The sequence below is a fragment of the Pelodiscus sinensis genome, chromosome 18 (assembly GCF_049634645.1).
Source record: "Pelodiscus sinensis isolate JC-2024 chromosome 18, ASM4963464v1, whole genome shotgun sequence".
Lineage (NCBI taxonomy): Eukaryota > Metazoa > Chordata > Testudines > Trionychidae > Pelodiscus > Pelodiscus sinensis.
In genome coordinates this window covers 18,860,193-18,880,719 of record NC_134728.1, presented here as the reverse complement: position 1 = coordinate 18,880,719, position 20,527 = coordinate 18,860,193, and the positions used below count along the sequence as shown (strand labels likewise).

The 20,527-nt window shown below is 44.3% G+C and overlaps 1 protein-coding gene across 5 annotated transcripts in view; it reads right to left on the bottom strand.

Moving 5' to 3' along the window:
• Positions 1 to 20,527, bottom strand: part of RIPOR3 (RIPOR family member 3) — a 77,074-nt gene that overhangs the window by 37,699 nt on the left and 18,848 nt on the right. For 2 of the 5 annotated variants that reach the window (XM_075901202.1, XM_075901204.1), the window contains exons 2-4: positions 9,022 to 9,150; positions 4,188 to 4,334; positions 769 to 847 (exon numbers count right to left, since the gene is read on the bottom strand). In XM_075901202.1, the coding sequence (XP_075757317.1) occupies positions 769 to 847; positions 4,188 to 4,334; positions 9,022 to 9,122 (327 nt within the window). In that variant the 5' untranslated portion in view covers positions 9,123 to 9,150. Of the gene's footprint in view, positions 1 to 768; positions 848 to 4,187; positions 4,335 to 5,454; positions 6,134 to 9,021; positions 9,151 to 9,534; positions 9,922 to 20,527 lie in introns of those variants that run through there. The other 3 variants (XM_075901203.1, XM_075901206.1, XM_014576695.3) reach the window with 3 other exon arrangements.

Sequence of the window (20,527 nt, the reverse complement as noted above, 5' to 3'; positions counted from 1 at the left end):
GACAAATATGACAAATTGCCTGTGAATTCATCTGCAAGAATTAAAGAGAGTCCAACATCTGCTGCCAGAACAGCTGCCTATGTGGCAGGGTGTCCTTGGGCAGTGAGTTACAAAGTTGTAAGTAGCAATGCATTGTGCAATACAGTGGGAAAACTGTAAGGCCAACCTTTTCAAAAGCACTCTTAGTTTCAGTGCCCTGATTTTTGGGTAACCAAACCAAGACATAATTTTCAGAAACAGTAAGGGTTTGAAAATGGGCTGGGGTGAATGGGGGGGGAGGGGTTGAATTCTTTATCCAACTTTGCATTCCAAAGGACAGTCCCAAGTCTGAGTCAGAAGTGTCCTGTACAGCTTAGCGCTACTAATAGCAAAGGTTTTGTTGCGAGTTTTGCATGTGGCAGAATCAGAGTGGCTAGGCCCTATTAATCAATGTTTCACCAGTTTTGCTTCATCTTTATTTCTCTTCAGTTTCTAGACACAGCCAGGCATGTATATTGCTTACCAGATAATAATCGGCCCCTACCATCCCCAAAGGGAGGCAATGCGATGCAGGGGGACACAGCAGGATATTGACATTAAGACACCTGGGTTCTTTCCCCACATCAAGCCTTAACTTACTTGGTGAATTGAGCAAATGGGTACAATACTAGCCTCTCAGTTTAATCACTGGGAGTCCCTTTGAGTCCCAGAGTCAAGAGACAACGGGTTGTTTTTAAAACTCTACCCTCTTCAAACCATTTAAGTGATTAATACTGAGAAGCATCTTACCAGCCTGGAGTTCCTTTTTGTATCTTTGTGTCGAGCAGACAGATACTCCAGCTCCGTCTGATGCACTTGCAGGTATTCACTAGAAAGGAAAAACCCAAGGTGATATGGTCTTCTAGCATGTGTAGTAGGATAGTCCCAGGAACAGATTTAAGAGAGTAGGTGGGGGGAGGGAGAATTCACTGAGCTTTCACTTCAAGAAGTAGATGGAGGTTGGGAAGGGCTGAGCTGGTGCAGCTAAAGAGACAGTCGGGAGTGAGAAGGAGAGCCATGGCAGCTGGAAAAGAAGATGGGCTTCACGTGGGTTAGAAGCTGGTCCCCTCATCCCCATCACCTGCCCTCCAAGAACTTCTTTTTCTGTTTCTCCCACACCAAGGGGAGTGGTTTTAGATGAAGGCAGGGCTACTCAACTTTAGAAGCCCAGGGGGCCACAGTGATGCCCTCGACATGTGCTATGAGTCACAACTTAAGTGTGGTGGCATATACATGCAAATAGCTTCTTTCACACCGATGGGCATCAATACAAAGATTAAAGCAAGACTACACAAACACACAGGCCCCATTTAAGTCAGTTCTGCTGATATTAATAAAATGCAACATTTACCCGATTTCCACCCATATGCCAGCACTTTTAATGAGCAATGATAGTCCAGGAATTTAACTACTAAAACGCATCTCAACAGAAGACCATTACACTTTTTTGTTTTGGCTCCCACCCGCAGGCCGTGGATTGAGCCCTGTGTAAACCCAAACTGCACCGAGGACCACAAACAAATGGGCTGCGGACCACATGTGGCCCACAGGCCATGTGTTGAGTAGTCCTGGATTAAGGGGGAAAAGAGACAGCTAAAGTACAAGTGAGCAAGCACAGCTTGCACCTCACTGCAACAGCCACCCTCTTGGGACAGCCTGGCCTGGGGCCATCAGAGGAGGAGCAGGGACGCAGGAGGTTCCTAATGCTAAGAAGCGCTATCCCTAGAAAACACAGTGGTACATCCCTTTACAGCCACACTGCATGTCTGTGCACCCCCGCCCTTCCCCTCAGCAGCCTCCCTGCATTGACTCTCTTCCCCTCCAAACAACTTTTTACTTGCATGAGCCACAATCCCTTCACATGGGTTAGAAGCTGGTCCCCTCATCCCCATCACCCACAGTCCTCGCCCACAGACAGTTCGCCAACCTGAAGCATATTCTCTCCAGCAACTATACACTGCACCATAGTAACTCTAACTCAGGAACCAATCCATGCAACAAACCTCGGTGCCAACTCTGCCCACATATCTGCACCAGCAACACCATCACAGGACCTAACCAGATCCGCCACACCATCACTGGTTCATTCACCTGCACATCTACCAATGTAATATACACCATCATGTGCTAACAATGCCCCTCTGCTATATACATCGGCCAAACTGGACAGTCCCTACATAAAAGAATAAATGGACACAAATCAGATATTAGGAATGGCAACATACAAAAACTGGTAAGAGAACACTTCAGTCTCCCTGGACACACACAACAGCGGATCTAAAGGTAGCCATCCTGCAGCAAAAAAAACTTCAAGACCAGATTTCAAAGCGAAAATGCTGAGCACTGGGGTAGGGAAGGCGACATTCCAAAGCTCCATGGTCCTTGTACCCTTGTGGCTAGAGCAGAAGCTGCCATTTGGGGAGGGAGGAGCTGCAGAGCTAAGAACTGAGCAGCTCATTAGCCAGCTCTAGCTCCCAAAGCCAAAGGATTGAAACACTGAACACGTCAGCCCTCCAAGTCTGATTTTTCAGAGGTGCTGAGAATCTGCTGCCCCAGCCAAAGTCAAAGTGGGTACTCAGCACCTCTGAGCAGCAGGCAGCTAACTGAACGCCTCCTTGGCTGTCCCAGAGCAGCCACGGGCTACTTCCTGATACTACCCTTGCTTTTCTCAGTTAAAAAGCAGGGTCCTTATCCTGCAAAGTGTTGAGCACTCAGCAGTTATTGGCTCCAATAGGCCCAAGGCAGCTCCCGGAAGATAGAACTACCCTGAATTGATCCTCTTCCAACTTCATTTTAATTCAGAACAGACTTGAGTGGATTACATAGTATTTTCCCCTTTTGTATTTAAAGAGCTGTAGACAATCACCTTCTGGAAAAGGCTGCTTTGCAAGACACAGAACCTGAACAGCTTGATGTGTTTATACTAAGCAGCCTGCACTTTTTCAAAATTACTTTTTGGGTGCATTTTATTTTCTAACTATTACGAACACACTTCCATTAATGCACAGAAAGTGACTCCAGCCTTCAATTTTCTGCTCTCCACACTTGCTGATAGGCCAAAGCTATTTTTTTTAAATCATTCTAGGTTTTAGCAGCATTTAAGAGGCTCTGTTTATGGGGAGGCACACAGCAGGGTCATTAGACTTAAGGGCTAGTTGCTCTTAGTATCTTAAAACAAAACACATTCCAAAAAGAACAAATGGATTTAGTTTGAATCTGCTTAAAATTTGCCCTTTAAATTATTGGCTACAGCTGTTTTCTGTAGACAGCTTCAATTAGTTACTCACTTCTGCAAGGAGTTTGCAGGAGTCCGATGGCGCAATGTTCCTCACAGAATTGGTACCATAATTCTAATCCATCTGACAGTTTAGTCTCCCCAAACCCTAATAAAATATCAGAGTCAAATCTATCTTCTCCTAGGTTTAGAATTTTTCTTAATTCAATTTCATCAACTAGACATTGGCATAACTTTTTAAAGATTAAGACATTACAGTCCTTAAGGGAAACCAAGTGCATCTTGACTAAGCAAGACAAATGAATAAATCGAGATGTTTATGCATATGGCAAATAGTTGCATGATCATCATTGCCCTTCATGCCCACTGGCATATAGGGCAGCAACAAAGGTCCTCCACTTCTGTCTGTCTCTGGCCATTATTACTGCATGATAATCTCATGATATTCTTATCTTAAAATCCCATGGTAATAAAATCCTGGAGATGCCAATGTTGTATTGGAAGGAGCTGTGGACCAGCATAATTCCCACAGGTTAGCAGCACTAAGAGGAATTATAAAGCCATAGGAAAGTTATGATGGTTTCATTTACTCTTTAGGAACCTAGCCTTTGCTAAGTAGACAATGAAGCACCTGGAACTCCCTGCTAGACCCATAGATGTCGCAGAGAGTTTAACTATTACCATTAATAGGAGCAGGATAAAATCCTTGGAGTGAGGGAGGATTCAGTCACAAATACATTTGTTTGCCACTAAGTAGTGTGCATGGTAACAGCCCAATTCTGGATTTGATGTAGACAATAGGGGCTCAGCCAGGGATTAGAAGAGGTGCAGTATTGGGCCATTAAGACAGAATATAAGGAACAAAGTTTTTAGCAGTAACAAAGACACTAAAGAAGACAAATTCCAACAAAGTTAATACTTGAAAAGTCCTTACTTAAGTCCTTTCTTCAAAGCTTCAAAAATTTTCTTCACCTGCTGTGGTTTTGGATCCCAGATGACAGCCCCTCTCTGCAGGGAGGGGTACATTTTGGAGGATTTCACTGACATTTTGGACCTCACCGAATTCCTGCTGAGAGACTTTCTGTAGGGAAGGAGGGAAAAAAAATCCACAGCACCACTTCAGAGCTGAAAGGAAGCTTCACACATATAACTACTACAATGCTGGTTGCAGAGCTGTTCCTGACAACTTTTACTTCATGGAGCACTCACCTTGACAACAAAGGGAGTAAAGCGAGTAATAGAAGCAGGATCAAGACCTTTATTAGATCCATAACAGAATGTGGTTCAGTGTTTGTCTTTAACGCGTCAAAGTCAAGCTACTAGTTCATTGGGATGAGAGGCCCAAAAGAAGATCAGGTTAGAAGCATTAACTTTGAATTTCTTGGCTTCAAGGGAAACCTCTATGAATTATGTGTGTCTCTTCTGTTCTTAATTATGTGTGAGCCCACACGCAATTTCCCATTATTTTGGTGAACCTTTTAATGTACTGATTCACAGACTGCCACTCAAGCAATAAGTATTTCATCCTTTGTGATCTGCTTACAAGATAGCTTATGTCCTGATCCTGAGAACACATTAATTCAAGTAGCACTGTTGAACCAAACAGGACTACTCAAACAAGGTAGGTTTGTAGAACTAAGAGCTGATTGTTATTAAACCTGTCTGAAAAATGGAGAAAGTGAGGCAGAGCATTGCTGGGTAGCTCAAGATCAGAAAAAGAAGCTAGAGTCAGGATTTGATCTCAGGCACTGCTGTGTTCTTCAATTTCACTAAAGATCCACTCATCAATTAAAGGTATCCACTGAAACACTATGATTAAATGCTTTATGTACACACTTAAGTATCACATACATGATAATAGTCCAGAACGGATCTGTTAATGTACTTTTAAGTAGTTTAACAAATATACATTATTAAAAGAACTTCAGAAATAAAATGAGTGAATATTTAAATGGGTGATGACAACAGCCAAGCAGTAGCTATTTCTGAAGCCTACCAGGCCCAATTTACAAACTAGTTTTTCCTTAATCAAGCTCTTTGTCTAACCCCAGCTAGCTTTCTAGGACAGACACATTACATTTTTTTTATTGTAACTAAAAATCAAATCCTACTTAGCTCAGAAATCCTGTCAACAGACATTACAAAATGGGCCTGTTGTGAAAATAGGAAGAACAATAATATTCTAGTCTTTAGTCATATACCTATGATGAGTAAGGAAACGCTTTGAAACCACTACTGATGCTTATCTCCTGTTGAAAGATTCCTCGTTGGTTTGCTTCTTTCTCTGTAGGCCCATAAACCCTAATTATTTGTAGCTGGTTTGATTAATTCCACCCCCCTTCTATTTGCTTTTTACTTCCTTCTTTATTTGAGAAAATCTATCTAGGGAACGTCTCCACTCTTGACATCTATTGAGATTGTATCATTGGGTTCAGATGAGGTTCTTGAGTGCTGAGTAAATTCTGGATTGGACACATATGGAGAAATCACAAAATCTGAATTCTAGAGATGGCCCATGAATTACACAGTGGGCCATTGTTAAGTATGTGCATGAAAGGAGGGACTAGTGAGCAAAGCCCTGGCTACTTGGGAGTTGGATTTAGTTATGTCACAGACTTACATAGGTCCTTTAATGTCTCTGGTCCGGATCCTCTCAGGGAATCTGATGCCTAAACACAATTTGGAGGAGCTGTGCTTTCTGTGTCTCAATTTCCCCATTTTACAGCCGGGCATAACAATACTTATTTCCTTTGCTGAGTGTTGGAAGGCTACATTAATTAACATGTTTGAAACATTTTGAGAGCTTCAGATGGAAGTTGCCGTAGAAATGAATTGTATGGTCACTGTGTGCTCAGAAAGGAGCATGCCTGAGGAACTTGTTTGTTTGCCACCCCTTGGATAAAATCCATATAAAACCCCAGTGAGCTCCTACTATGTTATTTTAAAGCACTAGTGAAAGAGGTTATGAAAGGAAAGTCAACCAGCAAATATGTTTGCAATGCTGGTGAAAGACTTCCAGGTGAAACACCAGAGGTATCTTGTTCTTAAAACTTAGCATCATCTCAAAATACTTTCCTAAATGTCTGAATTCTCATCCTTGAGCAAAAATTTCCTCGTTCTAAACAGTTAAGAGGCAATGAAGATTTTGCAAATAGGAAAAAAAATGCATAAAGGCTGATTGTTTAGAAATGCTTTACAGCTGAAAGTAACAGAGTAATCTTAGGGGAAATCTAAACTTGCTTATTTGGAGCTTTCTTAGCCTGCTGGAGGTGATTTGGTTATAGAAACAGCTGTTCAACTCTTTTCCTGCTAGATTCCTTTCCTGTAAGAACTCCCACTATGTACGTCAAGCTCAAATCCATTGATATAATTTACTACCTGTGTTTTTTCTTGAGAGGTTAGTTGTCAGAGTGACTTTACACATCTGACTCGTGCTAGGACTATTATTATTCAGGTTCCATAACAAATTTCATCAGTTCAGGTGCAAAGAATTCCAATTTAGATCACCAATTCTGTGTCAGGTTCTTAATTTCAACTCAAAATGTTGTAAATGCTGTAGTTGGTGACAAGGTTAATTAGTTTGTTGGGGCTTTGAAAATACAAAGTACTATATAAAAAGTGCCAAGTGCTTTGCTGAGATACAAGTGGATACTCTAAAGATTTGTTTTAAGAAGTGGAATACTTCTAGTGATGTATTTTTCAGCACTTCTGTATGATTCAAATCAGTTCACTTTGGTATTTTTCTGGCATTATTAGCCTAAAAACATTTCACAGATTACATACGAATCACTCAATTCACCACAGGAACACAAACCTCTCTGGGGTGGAAGTGACAGCTGTTTAACACTGTTTAACAATGTTATACAATTTAGAACAAGCACTAAAGAAAATTACTGGCCCACACTGCTGATAGGGACCTGCCACTGAAAGACCTGGCTTCTAGTCCTCATCAGGAGTGGCCTGAGGCTGGCTGCGGCAGCTGGTGCCCCAGGCGGAACTTGCGATCGGCGCCCCCGCCTGCAGAGCCGACAATGGACTGACGTGATCATTGGGCGCCCCGTGACGTCATCATCAGGCGCCCTAGGCGGCGGCTGAGTCGGCCTATAGTCACAGGCTGTCCCTGGTCCTCGGTGTCCCACTGAAGTGCTGTGTGACATTGGACAGTTCCCTTAATCCAAGGGTGGGGAACCTTTTTTGGGTCGGGGGCCTCTGACCCACAGAAAAATCAGTCAGGGGCTGCACACAAGAGAGATGCAAACAAAAAAAAACCTCTCATTGACATAGCCCCTGACTGTCGCTTCCTGAAAGGAGAAAGACTCTCCTTGCATTCCCCTTGCATACCAGAGCAGAGGGAGGACCAAGCTAGTAGATTTTGTGTGTTCTAGTCCCACGGTGGTGTGGCGGGGGGCTGGAGCACCAGTGCAGGCTCCCCAGTGCTGGGGGAGAGCCCTGAGCCTTGGGAGCCAGACCCAGGCAAGGCCTCCCAGCCTGAGGTTCCCCACCCTGCTAATCTCTCTGTGCCTCTCCCTGTTGACTAAATCCTTTGTCTGTTTAGTCAATTTCAGCTGCAAGAGACCTTCCCTGTCCCTATTATATTGGCATCCTGATCTCATCTGAGGTTCTAGATGCCATTTGATATAAATAATAACTTCAGGAAGAATTTAGGTGGGCTGAATGTAATTACCTCTGTTAGATGTTAACCAGGAACTAAAACTAACAGCCCGGTTTTAGTGAAAAGTACCAGGCCATTTTTAATTATTGTAAAAAAAATTCCTGACTCCTTACGTCTCCTCTGAGAGATAGCACAGGCACAAGCATGTTAAGTCACTGCCATGCTGCTGGGAGAGGGTGGTGCTTCAGTACAGACACGAAACTTCACTGGAAGGGGTTCTTCCCTCTAACACTGATGCTTGCAGCACTCAGAGCTCTCTTTGGGATCCCATCCAAACATGCATCTCCTTGTGCCAGAGGTGAGCAGATCCCTTTGAATTCCCCTGCCCAGCCTTTAAATCAGTATCTAGTGGCAAGTTTGCAAAATAGATTTTGCAGGTATTTCTTGGCAAGTATAATTTAGCCCTCAACACACCAGACCCATTTTAAGGGGACCCAGCTGTGCTCTTCCTGCCAGACTGGAAGGATGATCCGTTCAGTCTGACCTGCTTTTGACACTGCAGAAACGCAGCACAAAGATGGGATGACATGATAACAACCACTAGTACTTTAGACATATCTTCCATCCTAAAGCAGTTTGCAGACTATAACCGATAGACAATGATAAGCAGGGGTGGCTTAATCCACCACTGAAGTACAGCCCTCTCCAGAGCACAGTGCAGCAGCTGTGCATCGGACTATGTCTACACTACAGAGTTTTTCCAGGATAACTCTGCTGTGTCCAGGGAACATGTCTGCGGGTGCATTCTTTCGGAAGCCCTGCATTCCTCATTTTATGAGGAATAAGGGCTCTTCCGAAAGATGAGAGTTTCCCACATTTGGCCCCATGTAGACAGGACAAATGTCGAAAAAGCCTCTTCGAAAAAAGAATCAGAAAAAGGTATGCAAATTGTGGTTCGCAGTTTGCGTACCTTTTTCCAAAAAAGAACTGCAGTGTAGACATAGGCTCAGTGCACAACAGTACTTGCCCATTTAGGACAAAAAAAGTAAGGCACCCCTTATGCAGGGAGGATTTAGGTTGGCAAGAAGTGCTGACTGTGTCCCATATCGGGCTGCTCAGGGTGCACGTGTTTATTTTCCCTTTTTATTCTACTTACGCTAACTTTCTGCTTTGAACCGTGCTGAATCCAGCAAAGGAGCAGCTCCTGCTGATTCCACCCCCATCACTGGGAGAGACAAATGTCAATTTCACCGACATGATTACCGGTCAGGAAGTCGGTCGTCTCCTGAAATAAACAGAAAAACAGATGAGTCAAAACTGGCTTGGCAGTTCAGGTTGAGCCAGGGCTGGCTGCGCTGCAGGGAGGAGAAACCACTGAGCAATATAGCAGGCATTCAAGTGGCGAGAAGAAAAGAGCTGTCTGCTGAACACATTGTCTCTCACACACAACAGAATTAATAAACAACAGAGTCATCTGAAACACGCTCACGCCCTCAGGTATTCGCTGATCTCTTTTGCAAACTTTTAGACCTCATCCTATAAAAGGCCAGGCACCCCCAACTGCTACAGAAGCCAGTGGAGCTAGAGGGCTTCCAGTACCTCATGTAGTACTTCCTACAATTTGCAACAACCCTACTGTTGAAAGAGGAGATTGATGCAAACCACGTACATCCAAGTCAGTCTTGAATACCAGAACAGTTCTCGGGCCCCAGTCCTGCAATTGGGGACATGGAAACAGAGTCTGCATCCAATAGAGCCCCACAGAAGTCAATGAGGCATCACACGGATTACATGTGCACACACACTCCTCAGCCTGGATCTAATGGCAGGATTGGAGCCCTTGTTTGTGGTCCTTAAACCCATGAGAGAATCTCTTCCATCAGTAAAAGAGGCTCATTCTCTTCTTCTGGCAAGTTTAATTTCCCTAGGATCCCCTCACTTCTGTTTCCCATCAGTCATACTCTTCTGTTTCCTGGAGAATTGTGTTCTCCACTGTATGTGTCTAGAATTCATGCTGTAATACAAGTAACAGACACATTCACAAAACAGCTGTAGGAAATCATCCCAGGCAGTTAATATACAGAAGAATTCCCCTCCTGCCCCCCCCACAGGCTGGTGTAATGTAAACACCATATCTAGCAGCTTTGCAATCTTTTTTTTTTTTTTAAACGAGGCCAAGAAGAGGGCCAAACCTTGACATCTTCCCTCTATTCTTACTCTGTCTGTACTCAGGCAAATTTCACATTGAGGTTGTGGGGGTGATTTTTGCCTGAGTAAAGTGTGAGAGCTAGAGCATGGGCCAGAAAGATCCAGGGGAGAGGAGAACGCCACAAGGACGCCCTCATGGAATTGTGGCCAGATTATTCCATCAGTGGGGAGAGGTATGTGCCTTGCACTGTGGAATGAGTTCCACAGCCTAGATCCCTGGAGTTTCATGTGCCTCTGGTCTGAATCTTGCCTCTGGTCTGAATCAGCAGATGTCTTCAATTAATAACACAGTAGTCTTAGCAACCAGAAAGCATGGTTCTGTTCTTGGTTCTACAGGTGCCTTGCTGTGCAAATGCAGGCATGGTACTTAACTTTCTTCTGCCTCAGTTTCCCAATGGATGAGGAGGATATTTATCCTCCTATATAGAGCACTTGCGCTTCTCAGGAGGGTGAGAGATTTTGAATGTGTTCCCTGAATTCTAGGCTAAGCTGAGGGCCTTCCGTGTATAATGCCTCTCCATAGACACTGTAGCAATGGTAACGATATAAATAGTTCACATTACCATGCCCATATCTATTTTTCCACCTGATCATTTGGACTTGAATGAGAAGTGACCGTTTGACCTGCAGCTTTTCAGTTAACTGTTGCCTGTGCTACTTGACTTCTAGGTCCCAGCATGTTCCACTGGCTTGTCTAGGCTCTGAGCAGTCCACGAATAAACCAACAGCAAGCAGATCAAAGGTGTTAGAACAAGATCCGACAGTCAGGCAAGGGGGCCAAATAACATCTACTTTGCAACAATCACTCAAGGCAAAAGGGCGAGGATAGTGCAGAGTATCTTTTCTCTCAGTGCATTGAACTCCACAAGAACTCATTGGGTCTCATCCAACTCCTTGTGAAGTCCCCATTTGGCACCTGTAGGTGTGCCCCCAATCAGACTGTAATCAGACAACATGGGGCCTTTGAGTGGGTGTCTCAAACTTATCAGAGTGGGCACCTGGTGGCCGTCTGCCATGTTTAAAGTTGCCTTATAGCTTCATCCTTGCCTGCAGTTTACAGAAGCTCACAACTCTGTGAATAGTAATAGAGATGTTCCCGTGTTAGTCTGGTCTTGCTGAAACAAAAGACAGGACTATGCAGCACTTTAAAGACTAACAAGAGGGTTTACTAGGTGTTGAGCTTTCGTGGGCCAGACCCACTTCCTCAGATTAAATTGTGGAAGAAAATTGACGTGACCAGGGCTTGCCGAACCACAGCGAGCCCTGCTCGCCAGCTGCGCTGTCCGGTGATCTGTGCATGCGCAGATCACCCGAACCCGGCTCTTCCGGGTTACAATCTACTTGCCACGGGGTGAGTAGATTGTATTATTTGTCGAGCCCTGGGCATGACCATATATACCAAAGAGAACTTACTGAAAAATGTCATTGCCTAAAAAGTCATTAGAGAAAGAAACAACAGGAATGGCCTTGTGATTATTGCCTGCCTGCATAACCCATAAAGCTAGGCTGGAGTTCTGGGTTCAGACTTCTGCTCCCAGGGGTTGAGAGTCGTACAGTGGGTAGAGGAGAACCGTGCATTATTTATCTACTCCTCAAGTCAGGCTGGTAATGGACACTGAAGAGCTCTTAAAGAAAGTTTCACAGGCTTCAAAGGAAGGGGTAATAAATCACAGACAAGAGGACTCAGACTTGTGGGGGAGTGGGTGTTGGAAGATTGTCAGAGGCCTCCTGCAGGAAGGACTTACAGGTCTGAGTCCTAAATGTGAAGGGTTAAGAAATGTGAAACATACAGATCCCAAAAATCACACTTGATACTATATCTAAACTACTCTTTAAAAAAGTGGGCCTGATTCTCTTCTTATTTACACTGATGTAAATCAGGTGACATGTCTGAATTCCAAGGAGTTGCACTGGTGTAAAGTGGACTTAAGAGAGAGGAGAATCAGACCTTGTGACTGTTATGCTCAGCCCTGAACTTAAAGAAACACTGTCAGGCATTTTTAAAACCCACATGGGTTCTAGTCTCAGCTGCACTGAGTATGCAGTAACTTTAAAGTTTAGTTACAACATTTAGGGTTAGGTTTCAAAGAAATTCACTGGCAGGATTTGCAAACAAACAGAAGCTTTTCTCATCAGAATGAAGGGGAACTGAAATAACCTCAGAGAAAACATCATTAAGAGTGTGGGTATATCTTTTTTACTTTGAAATAATGGTTGATAAAGTCAAATCATGTCCTGGTTCAAAAAATGTTTACATATTTTTGGTGGTGACCCAGGGACTGCATAGCTCAATTCACACTTCTGACTACAAGGCCTTAAGTAGAACTCATGGTAGCATCTTTTTAGCAGGGGGGGATTTATAAGCACCATTCCCTAGGGAGAGGCTCACAGAGTTTTGCAAGCCAGTAGTAAAAGCGCTGAGCAGCGCAACAACTGTTCTTGGAAACAAAATAAAAAGCACTTGGCCACATCTCAAACCAGCTCTTCCTGCAGGTTAGAAATAGCTCAGATAAATGCCCCCAGCAAAACAAAGCTGAAATCAATCTCAGACATTTACTAACCTGGTCATCTCTTCTGGGTGGCTCAGACTCTCAGAATGGGGGGGAGAGAGGTTCCCCAGTCGCAGAAGTCCCCAAAATCATAAGATGTGATGACAGTAGCTGACTGGGGCCCAGCACATGTAAAATACCAGGCAGGAGACCAAATTCAAGGAGACTGCTGCTAGGTGATGGAATTGTTAGGGGACTACATCTAAGGCCAATAGAAGAGTTGGGCCACGAGGAAAGAGGATAGGGACTGAGAATCTAAGAAGTCTGTGTCTACCGTTGCAACTGAGCAACAAAACTTTTGTCATTCACGGGTGCTTAACTCCCCCGCACCGGAACAAGGGCAAGTATGAACGCTGCTTTGTGGGCAGAAGCGCTCACCTGCCAACAAAATAAAAGCTGCTTGTGGGGGCTAGAAGGATAGAAGTATTTTGTCGACACAACATCGGTCACACGTGCCGACTTTTAGTGTCAGGGCTGTGTCAACACAGTCTTGTCGCTAAAAGCTGCATAGTGTAGATATAACCAATTTATCCACATTTTGGTGGGGCTTAAGCAATACTCCCAAACTGTCAAAGATAAACTCAGTCAAATGTTAAGTGTCTGATTTGCTGGACTGAGATTCTAATTCCCTCAAAATAAAATTATTTTCTTATTTAAAGGAATAAGCTAATTTGTCCCAGTTTTTAAAACCAGCAATGCCCCAAAGTCACTTTAACATTTTGCTGCATTTTTCTCATATACTCAAATTTCAAGGGTCCAAAGATTCAGCAATAGGTACTAAAATTCAGCTCAGGTTGACTGCAGTACTCTGGTTGCATCTGATGAAGCGGGACTTTGCCCACAAAAGCTTATGCTCCAATAAATCTGTTAGTCTATAAGGTGCCACAGGACTCCTCGTCACTTTTGCAGATTCAGACTAACACGGCTACCCCTCTGATTCAGTACTCAGTATCTGTTAGTATTAATATATTGCTGAAGCCAAACTATCTTCATCCCCTGCAAATAAAAATCTGGTTTCTGTTTGTGTTGATGCCTAAACTTTCCCAATATTAGTTACATACTTGGTTGTGTTTCTGGGCACAATAGTTTCAACAATTTTATGAGGAAAATATGACTCATTGACTACTTGCAAAATATTTCTGCTGATGTTTTGTCCTTTTAAACTAGTAGTTATGGCTTTTTAAATGGCTCCAAGAAATTTACTTGTACTCATTATGCTATCGGTAGAGTAAGGCTTTAGGGCCTGTGTAAAACAGTAAAACATCCCTTTTTTGTTAATTAAAAGAAACACACCTGCTTCCATTTACTGTATGTCTACAAATAACTGTACTTGAGTTCTGCTATATTAGTACTGCTTACACCAACATATCAGATGGCTCCATACAGTTAGTAAATGTTCGCATTCAGAGTTCACTGCATGCAGCAAAATGTGAGATCAGCTATCTAAAATTACAGAATTCTCTCAACAAATATTAAGGTCAGGTTGAGGTAAAAATGAATATCAGGTCTTAAGTCTGAACATCATCTCAAATCCCAAATAGGAGTAGACTGAGAACATTCTGTGTCAACCTTCCACAACGTTGTAAAGCTTCAGACGGGAAGCCAAGTTAGTCTGTAACTGGAAAAACTTAAGCTCAACAAAAAGTCTAGCAGCACCTTAAAGACTAACAAAACATGTAGATGGTATCATGAACTTTCGTGTATACAACCCACTTCTTCAGATGACAGGAGTATTAAAAGTCCAGATCCAAGAATAAATAAGGGTAAGGAGGGGGGAGAAGAAAGGGGGGAAAAGTGAATTAGAGTGTTCAAGTTATAAGAAGCTGATAAGAACAATTTGCACCTAGTCTAAGAACCCACTTTTTAGTTGGTTAAGTCATTAGGCTGTGGAAGGTAGCGTGCTAGCCATCCAATGTCTTTATTCATACCTCTATGATAGGAATCAAACTTGTAAATGAAGTTAAGTTCCAACCCTTTCCTTTGTATTTGGCTTGTGGAATTGGCTTGAAACTACACGGTGACTTTGGATCCATTAATGAGTGCCTGGGGAAAGTTGAAGTGTTCTCCAACAGGTTTCTGTGTGTTGCATTTTCAGATATCTGATTTGTGTCCATTAATTCTTTCCCATAGAGACTGTCCAGTTTGGCCAATGTAGATGGCAATACACTTTTAATTCTCCATTTGTCTGAAGAAGTGGGGTTGTACCCACGAAAGCTCATGATACAATGATGTAATACAATTGTTTTCACATGTTTTCTCATGATCCAGTTGAAGAAAATTGTTGATGCCCATGACCAGTGTTCCCACCTCCTCAGCAGAGCCGTGCAGTGCCAGTTCAGCTGTTCCGGGTCAGGGCTGCGTGGCGAGCAGCTGCTCTGCCCCAGGAGCAGCAGGGCAGCCACCATGTGTCCCTGGACCTAGCTTCAGCCCTTCTCCAGGGCTGGAGCTGTGGGTTGCATGGCAGCAAGCAGCCGCTACAGCAGCCCCAGTTGGGGCCAGATCTGGATCCACCTGGTGTGGGGGCTGCTCGGGTGGCTGGAACCTCATGGTGAGGGGACCAGGGCTGCTCCAGCAAGTAAGGCCATGTGCTTGGGGGCCAGGACTGCTCTGGTGGTCGAGTCCACGTGGTGGGGAGGGGGGCAGGGCTGCTCAGGCAGCCAGGGCTGCGTAGTGGAGGCATTGGAGCTGCTCCAGTGGCTGAGCCATGTGGGGCTGTGTGGAGCCACGTGGTGAGGGGGCGGGGCTACTCTGGTGGCTGGGGCCACATGGTGGTGGGGACACTACCTGGGTGAGTCTCTTGGGGAGCAGTGCCACAGCGGCACACATCCAAACAAGCACACCTGACCTCATTGTTGGCACAAAAGACAAAACTCACTCCGCTCATGGATGGAAAATCTAGAGGGAACACTGGCCGTGACACAACGTAATTTGACTCAAGTGAGGCTGAGCATGAGAGCTTTGGAGTGGAGGAGGGGGCTCTGGCTTTGAGGGGGGGGCAGGAGGGGCTTACCTCGAGAGGCTCCCTGTCAGCGGGGCAGCGGGGATGCTAAAGCAGGTTTCATACCTCTTCTGGCACCGCAGACCATGCTGCACCCCAGAAGCAGCCAGCAGCAGGTTCTCAGCCAATGGGAGTGCGAAGCTAGTGCTCAGAGCAGGCCCAGTGCGCAGAGCCCTGTGTGCTCCCCACACACACCTAGACACTTCTGGGATGCAGCACAGTCTACGATGCCAACCAGGAGAGGTAGGAAGCTGCCTTAGCACCCCCACTGGTCACCTGATCACCATGCATGCGGCTCGCAAGCAGCAGGTTGGCCACCCCTTCTGCTAGTTGAGAAGGTGTAGAGAGGAAGAAGCAGAATTGAATCCTCAACATGTTAGAGGCACGATGCAAAACTCTGAGTGGATTAGGTTCAGGGTTTTCCAAAGCTCCCCAGTCTTGTGCTAACTCTGCGCCTATTGGCTGTAGCACTGAATGCTTTTGAACCCAGTAGGATTGTATCAATCTTTGATTAAAAACCAAAAACAATCCTTAAAAATTGTACATTTTACAACCTCTGTGTGGAAGTCTGGATGGATGGCTTATCTCCACTTTCCCTGGAAACCTGGGTTCATGCTTTGCTTGCCAGACCAAGTCAACAAGCTTCGGTACCAAGATGTCTCACAATTGGACCTTCTGGATTAAGACTGAATGGCATGTGACCTTTCTGCACTTGTCCTATAATTCCTTATTTCTGTAAGTTTCCAGGAGTCAGTATTCATTTGAGGAAAGGGAATCCATTTGTATATGTATCCACACACCTTCTGGGTGGGAGACACTGTCCCGTCTAGAGGCACAGGGACCACATACTGAAAGAATAATGAGTCTGCTCTATAGCCTTAGCTAATAGGCACTTGGCTTTCAGCTCCTATAGTAGAGGCTCTTTCACTAAGCTCCAGAGGTCCCAAATTCAGTTCCGCTTGTCAGGTGATACATATGCAGCATACATAATGCTGTGTGAAAATGGCCCTATGAGAAAAGATTAAAAAGATGTTCCCACTCCAGGACTTAAAATGGCTTTTCCAGATCTAGTAAAATAATTAGAGAAAGGTTCTTTAGTTCTGACATGAAGAATATTATTGCCACGGTTGGGTAATAATCTAAAAGGAAAGTTGAAAAGTTACGTTTTTTCATCATAAATTTGGAATGTTTATCCAGTAAACTATCTAGTGAAAGAGACATTGCTACGGAGGTCAGTGGTCTTGGTAAAGAATGCCTGAGAGCAGAGACTGTGTGTACTTAGAGTGTATACTTTCCCAGTGGATTTAACACTATGTTGTATGTAAAATGGAGCCTTAATTCTTTGTTTAGTTTGCTGCTTTTTATATACCTTCGAAATAACTAAGGGCTGAGTTCTGAAGCTATCATACATCAATAGCTAGAGCCCTCCAGATTCATAGATATCTTCTTTATATCCATATGTATATGCATCCGTGGATTTTGTGATAGGGACGTGGATGCACATTTTGTATCTAGAACCCTGCATATTTTCATACATCCACAGATATCTGGTTCTTTAGTTCTTCCCCCTTAAAGTGCGGCTTGTGAAGCCGCCCCCGTGGCTCATGAAGCCACCCCTGTGCCCCTAGAAATGGTCCCCGGCCCCCAGCTCCCTGTGGTCATATTTAAGAACAGTTTAGCCCAGGGCTACTCAACTTTAGAAGCCCTGGAGGCCAGCATGATACTCACAGCACATGCCGAGGGCCACAACTTAAGTGTGGTGGCATATACATGCAAATAGCTTCTTTCACACTGACGGGCATGAATACAAAGATTAAGGCAAGATTACACAACACACAGGCCCCATTTAAGTCAGTTCTGCTGACATTAATAAAATGCAATATTTACCCAATTTCCACCCATATGACAGCACTTTTAATGAGCAATGACAGCCCAGGAATTTAACGACTAAAACTCATATCAACAGAAGACCACTATATTGACTTGCCGTTGTGGAGCATGTTTCCAGTGGAGGACATATTCAAAGGATCCCACCCGCGGGCTGTGTGTTGAGCCCTGTGTAAATCCAAACTGCACCACGAGCCGCAAACAAATGGGCTGCGGGCCGCGCGTTAAGTAGCCCTCGTTTAGCCCATCCTCATTGGCTATTTTCAAAAACCCTACTCAGAGGCCACAGTAGATGGAACCTACACAGCTTCTGAGAATCAAATTCAAGATTTGTGTTTGCCCTGCACCGGTTCTTAGCATCACAACCAGCCTCTTCAAACATCTGGCCCTGAGCTGCCTCTGCCATCTGTGAAGTAACCAGCTGCTGCAGGGAAGAAGCACAACTATGAACTCAGGTCCCACCTCCTAAATACAATGTGACCCATTTTTCAAACACTCTATTCAAAATGCCATTGCATTTCTAATTGGCTTAAGACTACGCACACAAGCCAAATTTCTGCTGCGTGTGACACTGATGTGAATCCAGAACCAGTGAAATTACTCCAGATTTACAATGCATTCCCTGACAGCAGAATTTGACCCATATTCAAACAATGTTCTGGAAATTATTTTTCAGGAGTGGGGTAGAGAGGTTCGCTTTGAGTCTCCACAGCCGCCCTGCCCCACTAGTGGATGGATATTAGATGGCTGAAGTAGAAAAGAGACATTACAGGGTACCTGCCAGCTATAAAGCTTCTGCTTCTTCCAGCCAGACTGTATGCTGGAATTAGGGAAGGCGGTAAATCCCACTACTATTTCTAAGATGCTTTGGGAATACGATGGTAATAACAGAGAACTGGTTTGGATTGAACCACAAGCCCTCCACCATCTAGTTCTCTCCCCAGGATGTGGCATGCTTATGTGGCGCACTCATTCATGTACACATGGAGTTGCTTCCTACAGCATCTGAGCTGGCTTCAAGGCTGCCTGTGCCAGAGCTCTGCCCATGGCACGGAGGTGTCGCTGGGAGGCTGCCTCCCTGGAGACCTGCTTTCTTCCTCAGGGAAAAGCTGGGAACAGTCCATCCATTATCAGCTGATTTATGAGCTCAGATCCCATTGCTTGTTCCTCTGGTTTCAATTGCAGGCTTGAAGACAAAATGTAAAGGCTCAACCAGGGATTCTGGAATTCAACAGGCTCCACACGCTAGTCTGACTCCTAGCTCATTCGGGTTTGGCAGAATCTGAGACTGCAGCTTGCTGGAGTCTAATGAATACTTTAAAAAAAATCCTACCGAGAAAATAAGCAGATGGTGTTGAGAAAGTGAACTATTTACAAGTAACAAACTCTCTGGTTCTGATAAGGAACGTCTGCCTTGCCCTGATGCTCCAAATTCTACAGCCAGTGCTACAGATAAGCTTCCCTTGTGTCAAATGGGAAACCCTGAATATTTCCATCAAACAGTTCTCCTGTAATACTTCTCCTCCCATGCCCCCACCCCTGAGTGCCTGCATGTACACATGTAATGCAGATGCTAACTGCATGCAATTATGTCTCCCTTTAGTGGCTGGTCCCAGAGATTGCAGCAGCCTGCTACTAATTCAGCTAAACTTCCCCTGTAACTCTACTATGAAAGCCTTGGGGTATCAGGGCTGAGACGCTCCACTTCCTTTTAGCTCCTGCTGGAAACCACATTGATGGAAGATACCTTGGACACCTACATACACGCTCGTGCACACTGCAGCCAAAGTGGGTGGGTGGGTATGGCTAAGTAGTAATGAAGTTTGATGTCTGACAGCAGAAGATGCCTTCAAATATCTCTAAGAGGCCAGCTCTGTGAAACTCAGTGTATGGGAATTTCTACTGGGACCAATTTCTGGCAATATAAGAAGCAGCCGTTAAACTTCACATTAAGTCTAAATCTCACCAATAATCAATGGAATTTTGGCTTCATTTTGCCATTGATATTTAGGCTCCTAAATCAGTTAGGCTTCCCAATGATGAAAGCAGCAGTGCCTAAATGGATAACATCCAGATTTTTAAAGGTATTATGTCAGCCACATGACCAAGACTTTAATCTCTCAGGTACCCTCCCAGGCACTTGATGTGATGGGCAACTAGTAAGGGCATGAGAGATGTACAGCCTGCCATTCCACTCTTGCTCCCTAGAAAATAATGAGTCTAATAAAACAAAGTTTGTGTCCAACAGCAAATGGCAGAGAGGGGAATGGAAATGAACACAAAATATCAGGTCACGGAGAATGGAATTACTCCGTCATTTCTCTTTGTCAACAGCTAAAGCTAAATTATTTCCTTAGGGCACAATCCAGTGAACTGCTGAATGATGATGGAGTTACACAAAAGAGGTCAACTTTTTCACAAGTGACAAGTGATTTTGGGTAACCAACTTCAAGGGGCTTGGTTCTGAGCAAGTACTGAAAAGCCAGCTTTGCAAGTGAGGTCCATTTAAGGCATCTCAAGTTGGATACCCAGAAGTTAAGGGTCCCCCCAAATGCACTTGTGCGGTTGCTTAGGAGAAATTAAAATGCCGCCCAATTGACTGGCAGAGCACCCACAACTAGGTTTTGTGTTTCTGTTGTGTTCATTTGCACATGCCTAAGCGCACATGCAAATTTATTCCACCCATGGATCTGTACATGGGTGAAAAAGATTAGAGCAGCAGTTCCTTACCTTTTCCAGATGGGGATCCATTTTGACAATTCAGGAAGAGTTGGTGACCAAAGACAATTCAAAAAATGTGTGAATGGCTCCTTAAGAGCTACCTGGGGAGACACCTGGCGACCCTTTTGAAATGTAATGGCACCCCGTATTTGGGTTCCGTCCCACAAGTTGGGAAACCCTGGATTAGAAGGAACATTGCCTCAAATCATTACAAACTTTTGGAAATTTTGCCTGGGACAAATCTGGCCCACTATCTGTTAAAACAAACAAACAAGACTTAAAAAAAGTTACAATTTCTA